Source organism: Geospiza fortis, unplaced genomic scaffold, assembly GCF_000277835.1.
Source record: "Geospiza fortis unplaced genomic scaffold, GeoFor_1.0 scaffold1105, whole genome shotgun sequence".
NCBI classification, from domain to species: Eukaryota; Metazoa; Chordata; class Aves; order Passeriformes; family Thraupidae; genus Geospiza; species Geospiza fortis.
This window is the reverse complement of record NW_005054608.1, coordinates 111,670-129,711: the sequence shown is the minus strand read 5'-3', so window position 1 is coordinate 129,711 and position 18,042 is coordinate 111,670. Positions and strand designations below refer to the sequence as shown.

The window sequence follows — 18,042 nt, the reverse complement described above, 5'->3', positions numbered from 1 at the left end:
AGAGCGTCATATTCCCCATTCCAAGGGAGGTTCCCATCTTCACAGCAGAGCGGAAGCCTGCCCTTCAAACCAAGACACCATGTAAAAGTATGTGACTTGCCTATATTACTTCACAGGTATCTTCAGGAACAGTAATATTTTCTGGGAAATACTGTTATTCTGTCCCAGATTCAAGATTGCCATCGTTAGGCATTCCACTAAGTCTAATTTAAGAGTGTTGTAACAGGAGAAACAAAGAGACACATAGGTGGATGAAGACAATGTTTCAGACCCTGGTAAGATTTGATATAAATTTTCACTTCACAGGTTTGCTAATTTCAGTTTTTACTGCTCTACTGTTGATGAACAATAAGATTGTGGGACAATTGAGTTTATGATAACAATTTTTTCAGTCTGAGAAACGTTAAGGATAAAACTGCTGTCCTGAATCTGAAACTGTTTCAACTCTCACCACCCACTCTGTGCCAGAATGTGATGAAGATTGATGGACAGCCAGAAGGAGAAACCAAAATGCTTGCAATTTTCAGCAATGCAAAGGAGAAAGGGAAAGCTTTGCTGTTGAGATCACCACAAATCCCTCTTTCTACAACTCAAACTGCCCTGAGTGGAACATCACACCTGTTCAAATTCGAAATAGACCTTTGACAACTCCATAAGCTAAAGCAGAGAAGGAAATTATGCAGAAAGAAAAATCTCTGACATGTAACAGGAAAAAGGAATCCCCATAAAACAACAAAATTGACCACTTCCTTTCCTAATCTTCCAGTACCCTAAAATAACAACTAAGAGAACCTAGTTAATGAAGACATCACAAGACCAATCTAATCATAAATTCATGTGTTAAATCAAGCTGCACAGTTTTACAGATTAATTTAAAACTCCAGATATGCAACTCCTCATCTCTCATCTGCTATATATCTCAGTCTATATACCACAACAAAATTAAGATATGAAGAAGAGTTTAAATGGGTGAATTTTCTAGTGGGATATCCCAAATTTTCTCACAGTCAGCTTGCATGAGTGTGATAGCCCTCTGAAACCTAGTCTCAGCCTTTGAAAAGCAAAACCTGAAGAAAACATGTGCATTCAGGGATAATTAATACACTGAATATATACAAAATACATCAGAATTAAGAAATAAAATCCTGCCCAACTTGTTAGTTACTTTAAATTTCAGTCCTTTCCCTGCATTAAGTAAAGCCCGTCTTTGGGTCTCTCATTTTAAAATTCAAATTACTTCAGAGTCTTAACCTGGTCATAACTTTGCAGCAAGCACATTCTCATAAAGTCATCACATAAACTCACCACTTAATTAGCCTATACAAAATCAATTAATTAAAATCATGACAAAAAATTGCACTGGACAATTTTCCTTAAGAAGACATTGGTATGATGATAAGTAGTGGCTAAGACTACTGTGGCTTAATAATACTCTTCTTGTGTCTTAATGGTATTCTTTAGCTTTATAAAACTTCTGTGTGCTTTTGGAGATTTGTTGGCCCAGAAGGGAAAAAAAAAACCACAAAAGATACAAAGAGTTTGAAGGACAGTAAGTTTTTACTTTCTCTCACATCTCAAAACAAGCTATTGTGTATTTTCCTAGGGATCAGAGGTAAAGCCTGACCTTTGTACTTTTTTTCTCTCCACCAACAGCAACAAACACTAAGACCAAACAAGTATTAAAGCATAAGTAGCAACAACTGAGGATATGCTGAATGCTAAAACTCTTTTAGATATATCTGATAAATTTTGCATTTCACTGATTAAAATCTTCAAGGTTATTTTTCATTACATATTTGAATTGTGAGAGACTGAAAGACTGAAATGTTATGGTTAATGGCTATGAACAGGAATAAATGCCCGAATATTTCTGACTGGAGGTGAATAATGCATTTTAAGTTTTGAATGATGGAGTTGTTTGAAAGAGTAATATAGTGTATGTTTGACTATGATAAACAGATTCATAAAAGTAACTGATAGAGCTGTTAAAACTTGCCATGCCAAGGCTAATATAGATAGCTATGTCTCTTTGAGGCAAAATAATCAGTTAAGTCAGCAAAACCATGCATAAAAGCTAAAAAATACTTTTCCACTCTTTTTTTATTTTCCAATCACTAGTCTGCTAGAGAATAAAGCCTAAAATAATAGCTCACAAATTTGAAAAAAAAATTCCATGCTGACTCCAGTTTGTATCTATGACTAGGCACTAACACCACCTAGTTCTTAAAATTCCCTTAAGAACGTAGTAACTTAACTGCATAATATCCTGATCTCTATCAGGTGGTTGTAGGTACTTGTGCTAAGCCCTTAGTTAAGGGCTTCTATCCTTTTTCCCCAAATATTCCTGCCAGAAACACTAAAAAATAATAATGAATGTTGTGATTATAGGAAAAAGCTGCACAGCCAGCTATTTAAAAAAATAAAATTATTGTAAATGCCATGGAATCCCATAAGAAATTCTCTGATGTCTTTTACAACATAGAATGTGATAGCAGGACTGACAAACATAGAGAATTCATGACCTGTCTACTAACCCAAATAAAACTTTAACTAGCAGGTAAAAATAAAATTCATTTTTTTTTTAATAGAAAATTATGGAAGTTAATGAAATCTACCCAAAAAAGTCTCTATGCTCAATTCCTGTTCAAAGATGTGAACTTCCCACTAGGAAATCTGCTGAAAACTTACAGATAAATAAGCATATATAGGAAATAAGAACTTTTGATAAAGGACACGCTTTTGCTTAAAATAAGTTAAATGCTGTAAATTAGTATATTTCATTAAACTTTTCTGATAGTTTGACTCAGATCTGAAGATAAAAAACCCATGAATTCTAGCTAGCATATTCACAGATAACTATATAGAAAAGTAGAGGAAGGGGGTCCTTGAGGAACATTAAGGCAGTTCTTTCCATTGGTATTTTAATTAGGGCTATTTAACCTTGAAAAAATAAGGCAATTTAAGAAGTGGGAAAGAATAAGGTATTCACTGAGTTTTCCAAGTATAGATCTGACTACACAGAAATCTTTATTAGATATGAATAGTACTGCTATAGTTGTTGAATCACTTATTTAAAGCACACTGAAATATTCCTTCCACAATTTAAGTCTAGCAAGTTTTATACAAGGGAAGAAATATATAATAAAGTTAATTCAAAACTACTTACCAATGACCTTTAAAACAAGTGGTGGCAAATGTCACTGTCTGGCAGCAGAAAATGTAGATTTAAATGGGTTAAACACCTATTCCTAAAATCTATTCCTTATTCAGCATAAAAATGCAAGATCCTAAGATTTAAGTACATGTCCAGTAGAGGAATAACATTCCTCTCCATTTATGGAAAGGCACTAAAATATTGAAACAAGAAAGTACACATTATTGATATACAAATTACTAACCTTGTTTGTCCTTACATGATTCAAGTTTCCAATAATCAAAAATATATAAAGTACAAGCTTGTAAAACTTTAGTAAATTCTGTGCCATTACCAACACTATGAAGATATGATGATCACATGGACTCTTAGACAGCTAAAAAAATATGCACAGTTAAGTTTTTACCAAGATACTGGTCAGGTTGGTATCATTTGAAGGTGACATTGATAAAATAAGATATTTACACTAAAAGGTATATGAACATTTTACTTCAAAAAGGAACAAAAATTGTATTCACTATCTCAAAAATGATCTATTTGTGTATATGTCTGTCTTAAACAAAAAGATTTCATTTTTACAGTGTGCAGGAAGGTCACAAGGAAGGCTAAGGTCTATTTGGAATTAAATCTAGGCTAAGGTCTATTTGGAATAAAAGGGATTTCAAGGACATTGGTAGTAAAAGGAAGATTAGGGGAAATGTGGGTCTGATGCAGAATGTTGTACATATCCTACAAAGGACACAGAGAAGGAGGGGATACTAAATGGCTTTTTGAGTTTAGTCTTTACTGCTAAAGCTAGGCCTCAGGGACCACAGACCTCTGTAAGCAAGAGCACTAAAACACGTTGCCCTGAGAGGCTGTGGAGGCTCCTTCTCTGGAGACACCCAAAATCCACCTAGATATGATTCTGTGCAACCTGTTCTAGCTGATTCTGCTTTAGCAGTGATGTTGGACTAGATGATCTCCAGAGGTCCTGTCTAACCCTAACCACTCTGTGATTCACCCTACATTTAAACTGCATTTGCCCATTAAGAAAAATACTTTGGAAATAGATTTCAAATTTCTCCAAAAATCTCTGCATTCTAAAAGTGTTCAGAAGATAATTCTTACCCATTATGTACAACCTTTACTACATAAACAAATTGTGAAGCAGAGGTTATCTAGGTTTCCAGTGAATGCTAAGGCATGAGTTTATGAAACAGAACAACTACAAAAGAATAAAGGCAGATCTTAATTCCTCAGTAGCCTGAAAACTGTCATTCAGTCATGTAAGAGAAGAAGATTACTAGCCATGGCATCTGTTTTACAGAAATGCAAATATGAAGAAAGAGCAGTAACAGATGAAAATTAGATGGAATACACTGAAATGCTACTGACAAAAATCAGATTCATATAAGTTAAAATAGGAAATTGGGCATCTAAGCATATGTCGGAGCTGCCAAGTTCAAGAAACACTTAGATCTCCAAATTCCTTTTTCCACTTTTAGGACTTTAGTTTCAATGCATAAAAAGTTTTGTAAAGGAAATTTAAGTGTCTAAACTGGAAATGTGAAAACAATTTAAATATTACTATGCTGTAGACATGATATATTATTAAAATAACTCATAAACTATTAAAATGGCATGACCATCCCAATACCAGGGTTAAGATATTATATACTCAAAATAATTTGAGGTTTTCTCTGAAGTTCAGTGGCCGAAGTTTTTATAAAAAATCGGTTATTTCACCTTGTTAAATTCAAACCTCAGGTATTATACTAGGCATAAAACAAATCCGTGTATGACAGAGACATTCTTCAAATTAGGTCTGAAGTCCATTTCTGAAAGTATTTTTGCTCTCTTTAAGGAGGGTGGCTGGAATAAACAGGAGAGAAGCTGAATATGTGCCACTACTTAGTTGCTCAATAAGCCTTGAGCAAACTGAACACACTCTGTTCTGATTATAAAGATGAAATGCTTTCTTCAAAGGCAGCTTGATTTCTTCAAGCACACAATCTGTCTGTTGCAGAAAATAGGGACAATATTTTCCCAGCCATAGCACAATTTTCTTCATCCATCATAAGTCATTTTCAGGCAGGCATATGTGTTCAAGCACAAGCTTCTCATATTAGAATGAGAATGATAGGGATCAGTGCAGTATCACTCTAGAGCAGCCAACACCTGAGAGAAGAGACAAAAAACTATTTTTTTTTTTTTTTTTAGTTCTAATGCTTGCTATGGCATTTTCCACGCATGTATGAATATTACAATGTTATTAAGATAACCAATAGGCAAAGGCAATACAAAATAATTCATCATATACCAGAGTGAATTATTTTAATGGAGAAATGATGTACTAGCATCAATATATTTAGAGTAGAGATAATATGTTTATAGTACAGATTATCAGAGATCTAAAGAAAATAATTACATTAATGAAAAAAGCATTATTTTTAACTTACAAAAACAACTCAAGATAATAGCACTGTCATTCACAGGATTTCTGTATCTTAGAAGTGCAAACTCATTTATAGTGCAAACTCACTAACTAAACATGCAGAAAAGCCAGAAGCAAAGAACCCAATGGTTGTTGTTTCTCTTGAAGTACCCAAATATAGAAAGTTGTAGCTGCTTTGCTATTGCTTATGATGCAGCTGGAAACTGTCTGGAAAAAAGTCCTGATCAAGATCAGTCCCAGAAACCAATTTTGGTACACAGTTAATAGTTTGCATAGCGGAAATCTTTAAAATAAAAAAGTATCATCCCAACACATTTACATTTGTTTCCCAAAGCTGCTGCTAATTTAATGACTGCAACATTAACACACACATTTAAAATAACTTGTGAATGTCTGAATCTAGAGGGTATTTACTTCTGCATGCTTCTGGATTTGCATATTTTCAAGATATCTTGCTGTCCTTGGTTAAATACAGGTTTTTTAAATCAGTGCGTGTCTAGTTTTTTTTTTCCACAATATGGTCTGCCGTATTATACATAGTGTCAATATATATTTTACTGATTTGGGCATCAACAATTCCTTTAATATTTACCCACAAAAATTATATAGGTTTTATTTAAGGCACTACATTTTTTGCTGATGTTTCTATCTTTTTTTCCTTCCTTTTAACTTATCTTAAATATTCTGGGACAGGTTAACCTTGATGCATGCATTCATCTTTTCACCTAATATAACATATTTTATACAGTACATTAATCATTGTGACTGCAAAATTAGCCTTATTAGATTGCCATTTAAGTATCTAAAAATAGCACTGCGGTCAGAGTGCTTTTGAAATAGAAGTAGATGGAGAAATGCAAAAGCTCATAGGGTAAGTTCAGAAATTTTATGTTTTAAATGTCTTAAATAAATATTAAAATGTCTCATAAGTGGAAGTTTATGCATGCAAACAATTTCACAAAGGCATTCAACAGTAGTCCTCTGCCTGTATTATTCCACCCAAGACTCCTTGTATTACTTTCTTCATACTTTATTTTTCATATTTCCCTTGAAGATCCTTTTATACTTCGAGTTAAGCATATTCTCCTCCTTTGTTTTTTTCCTGCCTCTTCCTGCATTCCCCTACATCTTTCCCCAGCCAAAACAAAAACCATCAAATGCTCCCTCAATCAGCTCACAGACAACACCAAGCTGAGCAGATGTATTGATATGCTGCAGGGTAGAAAACTCTATAGAGGGATCCAGACAGGCTGGATTAACTGACTGGAGCCAGTTGGTTGGCCAGATCTTAAAGATCTCCTAGTCCAAACACCCCTGCCATGGGCAGGTATACTTTCCATGAGAAGTGGTTTCTGTCATACATTTCCTCTCTAAGGGGGAGACTCCTCACACTCTTCTGTACTGCAGCATGTGTCCTTTCCACGGACTGCAGTCCTTCAGCTACTCTAGGGTCCAGTGTGGGTCCCCCATGGGGGTCATTACTATATGCTCTACTTTAATTCATAGATAAAGAGGTTTCTCTCTTTCCTGTGACTAACAAAAGAAGTGTCAGGCAGTCTGAAGTCACAATACTCCAAAACTGTACCTATGGAAAATATAGCAATAGAGTACCCATTGAAATTATCTATGACTTGGCTTGAAGAAGGAAACAACAGAAAAACCTTCTGGGTTCAAAAAGTAATTAGCAGAAATCCAAAAAAGTAGCATATATAAAAGTAGCAGTCTTTTGCTACTAAAGTGAAGCAAATTGTGATCAAGAATTATGACTCTGCTCTCTAAGGAAGAGGATCATAGCAAACATGAATCACTGAGTCTAAGAGTCACCAGCTTTAACAAAACAGTTATTCTGTTGTGCATTCTCTAAACTTACAATGTGAATATCACAGAATATTTGTGATTTAGTATTTCTTAACCTGCAACTTTGCATAATTGTGAGCTGTTTTACACCGTGAGAAGTCGCCAATAAAATAAAAAGCCCCAACTCCTTTAAAAAGAAAGCTGTGAATATGTGTAGCAATGCCTAAGTAATTAATTCTTCACCATCCATAAAATTATGCTACATACCATTAGAATATTAACTGTTACCTTGAAAATACTTCTGTACAAATTCACAGGGTTGCAGATATTACGATAAAACAAACTTACAGTTTTAACTTCAGCTACGTTTAATTAAACAACCAGTAGACCTCAGAACCTAAATGTATGTACAAAAATAAACAGATATAAACAAATTTGTCTTCTAAAAGAGAATTTATTAAAGTAGTCATAATTTCCCCACATTTTAGCTATTTTTGTCTATTAGTTTTAATTTCTCTCCTTGGAAATAATTTTTAAAGGGAAGACTCAAAACAAATAAAAATGAAAACTCAATTCCAGCTATGGAACGGATAAATCACTATTCTCACAGGGAAAAAAAAATAAAACCCACAAACTGAAGGCTGAATATATGTGTATTTCCAAAGGTGTGTCAGAGAAGAAATAGTCAACATTAAATCAAAGAGGAATTGCACTTATTTTGCTCCTCAAAACTCCTGCTAATGAATAACATTGAGATGCTTTTCTCCATGAGTTAGATGACTCATGTTTTCACTGAAATTGTCAACCATTGAAAACTTGTTATTCAAACTGTGAATTGCTATGCTTCTTCCCCTTCTTAACTTCTCCCCTTTAATCTCTTTATCTTATTACTCTCCTTTTAAAAGATGAGCCATTAGTAATATCAAGGAGAGAGTACAGCACAAAAACTCTTGTGATACAAAACTATGAATTTAGCTAAACCCAGAAATTATACTAGTTGAAATGATCAGTATACACAGCCCCAAATAGATAAATAAAATTACAATAGGAGATTCTTCACAACCAAAATACAAGTGATGGATGATATGATATTTATGATATAAACTAATTCTTTACGAGGAAGAATACAAATACAAATCAAGAGGACAAATGAATATAGCAATACCTCTAATAAAGGTTGTATTTACAGACACAATATCTCCTAGCACTTCTTGAGCAAAACTTAACATATATTTTTATGATGTTTTACTGTATACCACCTGATGTCTGTCTGACAGAAGAAAAGTGAAAAGAATAATCATTTCTAGAGAAAAAAATCTGAAAATACACAAAGAGATTTGAGACCTCTGTTCATTTTAAAGGTAAAAAAAGAACAGGGCAAAAGATTGGGTTTGGGAGTTTGAACTCTACTGCATCTGAAACTACATCCTAATGAATAGGAACACAATAAAAAGATTGAATATAAAAGGGCACAGCATGTGTCGTTCAAAGACTTCCATATTTATGGTAAAATTAAAGAAAATATAATATTGAGTTGAATTAATTTCTTTCCAAAATTCAACTGATCATTATCAAAGGGAATTATTTCTGTGCAAAAACCTGTGTTTTACCACTAAAACAACTAATTCACTTGAGAATTATATCTTGACTGGAACTGTATCAATTACTAAAATAGATAAAAATATTGATTCTATTAAGGTCTGACTGAAAAAATCTTACCATAAATACCAAGAAGAGGGCAGAAAATACTTACAGTTAACTTTAAAAAGACAGTGACAGTAGTATCACTGAGAACAGAAATCAAAATATATGGTTGAAATAAGAAAAATTCTACTGTAGAACATATGGCTAAAAATACTTAACAATACTTTATCTATAGTGACAGGAGTCCTAGGAATTAAAAATAATGGAGTTGGTCTTTCAAAAACTCCTCTAGTAATTAAACTACTTTAAGCAATAAATAAAATCCACATAAAATACAGACTTCCTCCAGTTAAGAGACAGCAAGTAAGGCATACATTTAGGACTTAGTACAACAAAAAAAGAGAACACTTGAGAGCAAAATATATTGCAGGAGTAAACACTAGTCACCATGATCCCTTCTAAACCAATTCCCAATATACAGAAAAGTCAAAACAAATATTTAATGATTAGCAGCAGAAAAGGGACAGAGGAAAATCTCACCTAACATCAGAATTTTTACATCCAAATTCAGCATTAACACACAATGAAGTTTTATAGGCAAAGGAAGGCGAAACATGGTTTATTTCAACCTAAGCAAGATACCTATGGTCAGAGGAGCCATCCTTGGAAAAAACTACCCACTTCCCAGACTATTGAGAGTTTTGATAACTAGATAATTTGCAGATGTGTAGACAATATTCTTTCACCTCAGCTGTTATAAAATTTTTACAGAGGATGAAAAAGCTGTTATAGCTGCACAGTGACAGGAGCTTCAGAACCTTAAGATAAGCCATAAGGAAATAAAGACATTTCAAAATGATTTTCTGAAAAGATATATAGAAATTAGGAAGCAGTGAATTTGCAGACAAGAGATTATCTCTACTTAAGTCTACAAAAAGTGGTTATGAAGTAAAAATTCTTTTGTCTAGCGAAGATTTCAACCCAGGGCCCTCAGAATTGGACAACTTCCATCATTCTAATGCAGAGTAGTATTACGAAAACCCTAAATGTCACCTCTGTTCAGTAGCCTTGTAACAGGCCAATGACTCAGTTAAACATAGGATAGAAATAACACAGCAACACAGTAGATTTTATAAAATGTTAGAGGTTCTTGCCTTAATGAACTTGAGCATGTCATTTAAGAAGTCAGCATAAAGAGATAACAGTCAGAGAAAATCTATAAAATAAATAGGGATTTAAGAGTTTCACTTTGAGACTACATCTGTGTATTAGTTTAGAAAAGAGAAAATATATTCCCCTAGAAGCAGAACTCCTAAATAAAGATGCATAAAAAAGATCAATAGACTGCCCTGAATTTGATGGTTTGCATTCTTGAATTATTCATTACTGCCTGCAAGCCATACCTTCAATCTGCATTGCAACTATTAAAATAATCATTTTTTATTAAGTTTGAGATGATGGAATTGAAGCTTCACTTTTTCACTACTATAGATCTAACAACCTCCTTTATCCAATGTCTGCATCAGCATTTAGATATTTTTCTTAACTTTCATTTGATATTTTACTGGTGGCAATATTCAAAAAATAACAATCTGCATCACTGTTTGCAATACCAGCATCAGATTTCAAAAGAGCAGTCATGTTAGAGACCAAGCTGCCCTACCGCTCAGATATGTTTTGTCAGTCTGTCTTAAGATGATCAAAAACAATATTGTAGCAGCTTATGCTTATTTAACATTTGGAAAATTGATTGATTTACTTACTCCCCACAGCCATATGGATTAGAAACTCATTTATTTCTCTTTGTTATGAAAACACAATCTGAAGCAGAAGTATGTAGCAAATTTAAAAAGAAGGATAATTATGCAACAAGTAAAACACTGCATAATCTCATTATACCATAGACGGGTTTTGACAGTAAGAGTGACAAGAACATTTTGAATTAAAAGTCAACAAAATCAAAATGCATAAAATGAAATACATTTTAACATAATGTTTAACTGCACCAAGAAATAAGTGAAGTCTAAGGCTTAGAAAAATTTAGAAATTAATCAGCTCTATGCATGGAGAACAGAATTCACTTGACAGGCTACAATAACATAAGTTCCAATATTCTTCCTCTAGTCCAAGCTGCCAATTATTGGGGATCAAGGAAAGATGCAACTCTTTTCTAAATCTATATAATCCACTTTCTCATAATCTTTTGGACATAATCTCTCAGATGTTGTATCCTTTGCTCTCATTTATATTCATGCAAAAAAGAAAATTATTATCTTATTAATGGTTTATTAATTATCGTTAATATTTACAAAATTAGTCAGAGATAAGCAGGTTACAACATCAGAAACTAGGCTCTGAATTCAATGACCAAAACTGACCAAAATATTTGCTTAATTTATTTATTTTTTGTAAATGGACTGGGATTTACTTGCTAAGATTTTAATTTGTTTGGTTGTTTCATTTTATTCTTACAATAAGTTTAAATGTTTTTATGCACAAAAAATGCACAAAAAATAAAAGAAGTGTTTTGTTTTGTTTTTTAACTCTAACTAAAAGCCAAGTTTCATGCAATGGGATCAATACTTTTGGGAAAAGAAGTTTGCCATACATAGTAAGACAAAAGAAATTTTGTAGTACATTTCTAATCCTCAGAATAATTCCTTATGTGTTAATGGAGTACTTCTATGGCTAGGTTTTTGATGTTTGTTTGCTTTTTACTGTCTTTCATCTTTTCAAGAGCTAAATTGCTTTGTATATTTAATTGTCTAAACATTTTTAGTGTAGTTCTTTATATTCTACAGCTTTGCTTAGATTTGCAACAATGCACAGTAAATCGCCTTTAAGTCTTTTGCAGAAACATAATTTTCACTATTGAAAGAACATACCCAAATGCTTTCTTCTTGACGATATTGCTTCCAATTCTGTCCACTGTCACTGAACATCAGAAGGTAGCTTGTTACCCAGTCTGAGCTCCCATAACCACCTTGAGTAGCAACAGCAGTAATCTCAGTTCTTTCTCCAAGATCAATCTGAAGCCATTGATATTTATTGGACACAAATGGAGACCAGCCACCAGCACCTTAAAAAGAACAAAAAACAGTGAAAAATATTCCTAAAAATAAGCAAGTTAGCACAAAACTTGTATATACTATATAAAAATAATTTCGTTCATTTGAGCAACATTATCTAATGAAAAATGTCCAACATTCTTCATCTAGTTTTCAAACTACATGATTGCTAGAAGTCCTTTCCAACTCAAAATATTTGATGATTCTCAGATTCTAATTCAAGCTATAGTTGCATCAAAACTATTTTGATATTATTTTGCAAGTATTCTGAAAATATATACTAGATTACTAGATATTGGTAACCAAATATAACGATTCTAAATTATTAGGAAGTGATTCACACACTTTTCTCTGTCTTGAAGTTCTACAATAAATTTTACAGAGTAATTTTTACTAAACAGACTCTTCAAGTAAAAAAATCTGAATTTTTTCTTTTTATTTTATAAATCTCAATTTCCTTTTATGTAGACTAGAAGATCTCCAGAGGTCCTGTCTCAAGGATTCTGCATGACTATGTTCTGTGAGGCCTGGATATATAAATTTGCATATGAAACAATAAAGCACAGTTAGATGGCAAACGTGCACATGCTCCTTAAAATGACCAAAACATTTGTAAGCAAAATGATAAAAGAGTATGAGATATACCTGCAGTTTCAAGCACAGGTACACCTGTCTGCAAAGAAAATATTTTGCCCAAAGTGGAAAGCTACCCCGCCAGTATTTTAACTAATCAGAAACATACTAAAAGGAAGAAATTAAATCAATTCAGTGTTCCTTTGTCTTCCTTTGTTTGCTTTTATTTACTCAGATCATGCTAGTTTTCCTGTAAAGCTGGGTGGAAAAGGTCAAAGGTAGGTATCAAACAATCTCATAAGAAATAAACACTGGTTTACAGAAATACATTGCAAAATATGCAAGTATTCAGACACAGCATCTGCTGAGTTTTATCAGAGAATTGCGCAGTAAAAATTAAAAAAATACCCATTATTTAAGAACACATTCAGATCTAACTCTGAAAAACACAATATAAGAGGCACCTTGAAAAGTTCTTAAAGCATGCATACACAGAACCAGAACAGACATATCTAGTTTCCACAACAATCAGTCTGCTACAATCCAATTTTATGCTTGTATGGCCTTCAAGATGTAGAAAAATTCATAGCTAAATACTACATGTTGCTTAATTCTGTTTAGAGTCATAAGCCAAGTTCTAAACATTACCTCCTCTAGAAAAAAAAAGAAAAAAGAATTTTTACTTAAATATAAAAATTAAAAATAAAATGGTGGGAAATTATATAGGTATTCATAAACTGCAAAACAGTGAGGTCTGTTGTACAGAAAGAACTGAGAGAAAAACATAAACTCCCATATATGTAACAATTCCTTTGTCCACACATTTAAGAGCTAATTAAAATGCAACAGAATTAAAACTACGGAGTTAAATACTGTGTATATTTTTTTCTCTCTTTATCTAAATCAGTATTTTGAATTTTATGTAAATATGTGATTTCAGTGCCAGCATCTCAATTACTCTCAAGCAGCTTCCAAAGCTTTTCCTTATGACCACATAAATCCATCCTTTAGTGGCTGTGCAGAACAGTGTGGTGGCATCAAACAAGCAAACTTTGTGAACAGTCAGCATGGGAGGTTAAACAAGGGTCCTTGCACCCACAGGCAGAGTGGTCAACATTCACATTATATACTGTATCTATGACATCGCCACATAAGACTTAACTGCCACCTTAACTTGCAAAAGCTCAGTTCATGCACGAACATTTACAGACACAACAGCATTGTGCCATGCTGCGTTATCCAAAGCCTTCCTAGAATTAGGTGTCAACATGCTAAGTTTGGTGACATTTTTGAACATTTCCACTTGAAAGGTGGGGTTGAATTGTAGACAACAGGAGTAGTCTGGCAGACTGTGCTGAGTACATAATTTGTAAATTCCTTCCTAGACAAAACACCTTCACTTGGTGACTGCAGTACTTTATTCAGAATGAAGTAATGAAAGTTAGAAGAATGGCATGTCACCATGTAGTCTATACCCCCTCGCCATGCTGCACTACATCCAGAAAAGAAAGAAGAGAAAGAGACACAGATACACAGTGTTCTGATGTCAGGGCTGTTTGATTTGAGGCATTACAGTAAAGATGCAGTCCCAGAAGTCATCTATTAGCCCTGTACTGACCAATAAAACATGAGGCCCATAAAGAATAACCACTGAGCAGAAGCAGCATGGTATCTCCAACAGCCTGTATTAAGCCACAGTCTGGACCACCAGGTAGAAGCTGCAACATGTTTCCTGAAAAACCACAACAGTGGTTCACATGATGCTTTCATCTGTCAAAGGCTCTTCATGAGTTCTTTCGTCTGTCTGTCCAGCAGCCAGGTCCCCCAGTATCTGACTGCCACCTGAAACATCACAAATATGAAATGTTTGCCCAGTCCTGCAGGAAACACTAGTAGAGCATGTTAGCTTCTGACCCAGTATTCTTTACAGTGTGTCCTGTCCTTGCACCAAGATTAATGTGTGTACCAAACCATAGTCGCTTTTGGCTGTTGAATGTATTTGGGCATGGTGACGCACAGAAGTCATCTGCATAACAGATGTCAAAAGGATCTTGTTTGTCAGATTTCATGCTGTATGGTGTGGGTGTTTCTGGGAAGATCTGGAGAGGTCTTAAAAAGCTTCTCACAGGGATGCAGATGCCACGTATATTAAACAAGGCTGTGCCAGAATGTAGGAACACTCAAGGAGAGACTAAGATTTACAGAAACATAATTTTGTCATCTCTAAAGTTCTTGAATTATTGACTTTGAAGTTTTCACCTGATTTCTCTTCTCTCTTTTTTTATCAGTGTCTTTTATACAAAGCACATTTTCTTCAACTACATCTGAACCTATGTTCTACAGTAACCGATGAAACATCTTTTGTTGTAAACAAACAGCAAATCAGAAAAGTAATTTTCAAAGGAGAGAAGATATGGATGTAGAGTTCCTTTATTTGAACTTTATCTCAGGGGGCTTTTAACCTTTTTGATTTTTCCACTTTTTAAGCCAATATTGAGATTTGCATACAATATACCAAAAATCTACATCCAAGCTGCCCAAGCATTCAGGATTCATTCTTTATTTCTGTTAAAAACCCCAAGCATTACACACCTTCTTTTTATGAAGAACATGCTGACTTGAAGTTGAACACACAGGTAATACAAAAAAATCTTTTCATCTCACTTATAATTCCTACTATATTCTTTTAAATACCAGTGTTGGAAAAATGTTTGTACACATGACATAATTTTTTGAAGTACATTAGTTTACTGAACACATTTAGCAATATTTTTTTCTGAAATACTAACTCATTTTCTTAACTCATGAATCTCTGTCTTTTAGTAAGACAGAGATTCATGATCTGTCTCCAGATCATGAATTCTATTTTAGTAAGAACTTGCCAGTTTTACTTGATGGCTCATAAGTAAATGAAGGATCTATGGTTACTGGGAGAATTAAAGCAAAGTTTAGAGTTTCCATCAGTCACTTATACATACTAACTGATAAACAGCCTCCTTCATTTTATGTTATATTAATCAGTAAATTAATTATTAAATGATTGAAAAAAATCTAAGTTTTTGATGTTTTTAATGTATTAAAATTGGCTAATGCGCTAGATTTAAAATCTAAGTAATCATGCATCTTTCATATTTCAAATTTTGCCTGTGAAATTCTGTTATTCTTGATTTCTGTTTCTACAATAATATAACACTTATTTTCAAATCAGTTAAGCGAAATATATTGGAGTTTCCTCACACATTCACTCCAAGCAATGCACAGTGCTCTTCTGTGGGAGTTATACAAGGTTGCACCATTCATCAGTTCAGTCAGCAATTTCTTCATCACTACAACTGCCAAACTATAAACAAGACTGCAGCTTGAAATCTGTCCTGGATTTATGTACTAAAATTCTAGCAGAAGACTTACTTTCCTTCAGATACCTCTAGATATTCTATTTCTAGAATTCAATTTTTATGCTCGTCATATGTGGTTTAAATTTTATTATCTACCTTTCTTGCTTTTGGAGATTAAAAAATCCTCTGTCCTTTTCCATGACCACCAATATAAACAAATCACAACACTGAATGGGTATTATTTCATTACCCTGGTTCCTGTCTGCTAGGATATGTGTTTAAAGAGCTTTTACTTTCATATTTCCTTAGCTTCACTGGGATGACAATAACATTATCACTAACATTGAAAATAGAAAAAAAAAAAAGCCTCAGCAAAGTTAGCAAATAGCTGCAAGAGAACAAAACTCAAAATGACTGAAGATTTGGTCCAAAACCTCACATCTAGGGCAGAAAATACCTGAGTATAGCTACAGCAGATTTGGATTGCTGTATCAGGTTAAAAACTTTTAACCCTGATGGCAGAAAATTTATTAGGTGATGCTTAAGCTTTCCAAACTTGTTCTGTGTAGTTATCAGGATGCCAAGCTACTTTTGCTTCGTTTTAAAAACTCCAAACTACATAGCATAGAAATTGACTTAAAGATTGCCCCTTTGTGTGAACAGCACCCCACTTTTTGCTTACCTGGCTCTATGACTACAATCACCTGTATTGTTATGTAAACCACGAAACAGTCCACACTCATACATGCCTTGACATCTGCTTCTTCACATGCAGTTCATTAGACCATTTAGCCAGCATCAGCACTTACACCCCTCTTAAATTCTGTGAATCTTTTGCATATTAATTGCAATAATTGCGAGACCTGTATTAGCAAAAGTTAAGGTTTAAAACTAACACACATTAGAAAGGATGCTTTCCTTTGATTAATCAAACTGTGTATTTCCCATATGGATCATTTAACAGAAGCTGATTTTAATTTCAAGTCAATAAAGTTGCAGCAGGGATGAATTTGCCTGCACTTATTACAAAGCAGATTTTCTGCATGCAAGCAATTGAAAACTTAGTCTTCTAAGGTTTTAGTGAAATGAAAAATGAATTGGTTTACAGCATTCAAAACCTCTAAAATATGACAATATTTAATTTCTTAAGCCGAATGGTATCCTCTTTCACAAACTGAGAATTAAAAATCTAGGTGTGCACCTATATAAACAGTCCAAGGGTTTTGTTCCTTAAGTTTATTGACATATAATGGAGGTGGGGAGTGGGGTGCAATATCTGATAAATTATGTAGATGCATTGCTAGAAGGTGATAATCCTCTTGGCCCCTTAAAAAGGTGTGTAGAGTAACAATACTGTTGTGATAAACCCCCAGTCTTTTTCATTTTAGTTCTCCTATGTTTGGATGAGGCAATTCAAGACACAGAGTTCACACAATTAGAAATTCCCATTTATAGCCTACCAAAACACAAGAAAAGTAATTATCAAGAAGAATCTAAATAGCCAAAGATGCTAAAGAGCATAAATCACAACCTGGCATATTTTTCAGAAAGACTGTGGGAGTTATCACAGCAATGCTGTTCTGAGCCATATTTCAGTGATAAAAGACAAAGACAACAGCCTCAAAATTTGAAACCAGCGATAAACTATGGCAAGTAAACCTGAGAAGAAATGAGGGACCTTGAGCTATGAATAAGAAACATAGGACACAGAATTTATTTTTTTTTCCACAGAGATTGAAGAAGCCTGAGAAGGACAGCTAGATCAGAACCCAGTTCTGCAGTCACAGCATTGCATTTAAAATTTCCGCATAGTAATTTTCAACCACGTTTTTGACAGCTGTTCATTTTTTGACTTTGATATGTAGCATGATGCTCTCTCTGCCTATGGAGATAAAACAGCCTGAATTTTACCACATTTGCCAAACTTATTGATTATATATGGAGAGGAGGGGCTTTTTGTTGTTAAAGGACACTGAGGCCAGCCTAACACATCAATCCCAAAGCTAAACATTCTGAGGATGTGAAGAACAACAT

At 33.9% G+C, this 18,042-nt stretch overlaps 1 protein-coding gene across 1 annotated transcript in view; it reads right to left on the bottom strand.

Annotated features, from left to right (window-relative positions):
* Window positions 1-18,042, bottom strand: part of LOC102041026 (contactin-associated protein-like 4) — a 205,932-nt gene that overhangs the window by 116,146 nt on the left and 71,744 nt on the right. Inside the window, 1 exon segment of the mRNA XM_031064606.1 lies at window positions 11,918-12,111. Within this exon segment, the coding sequence (XP_030920466.1) occupies window positions 11,918-12,111 (194 nt within the window).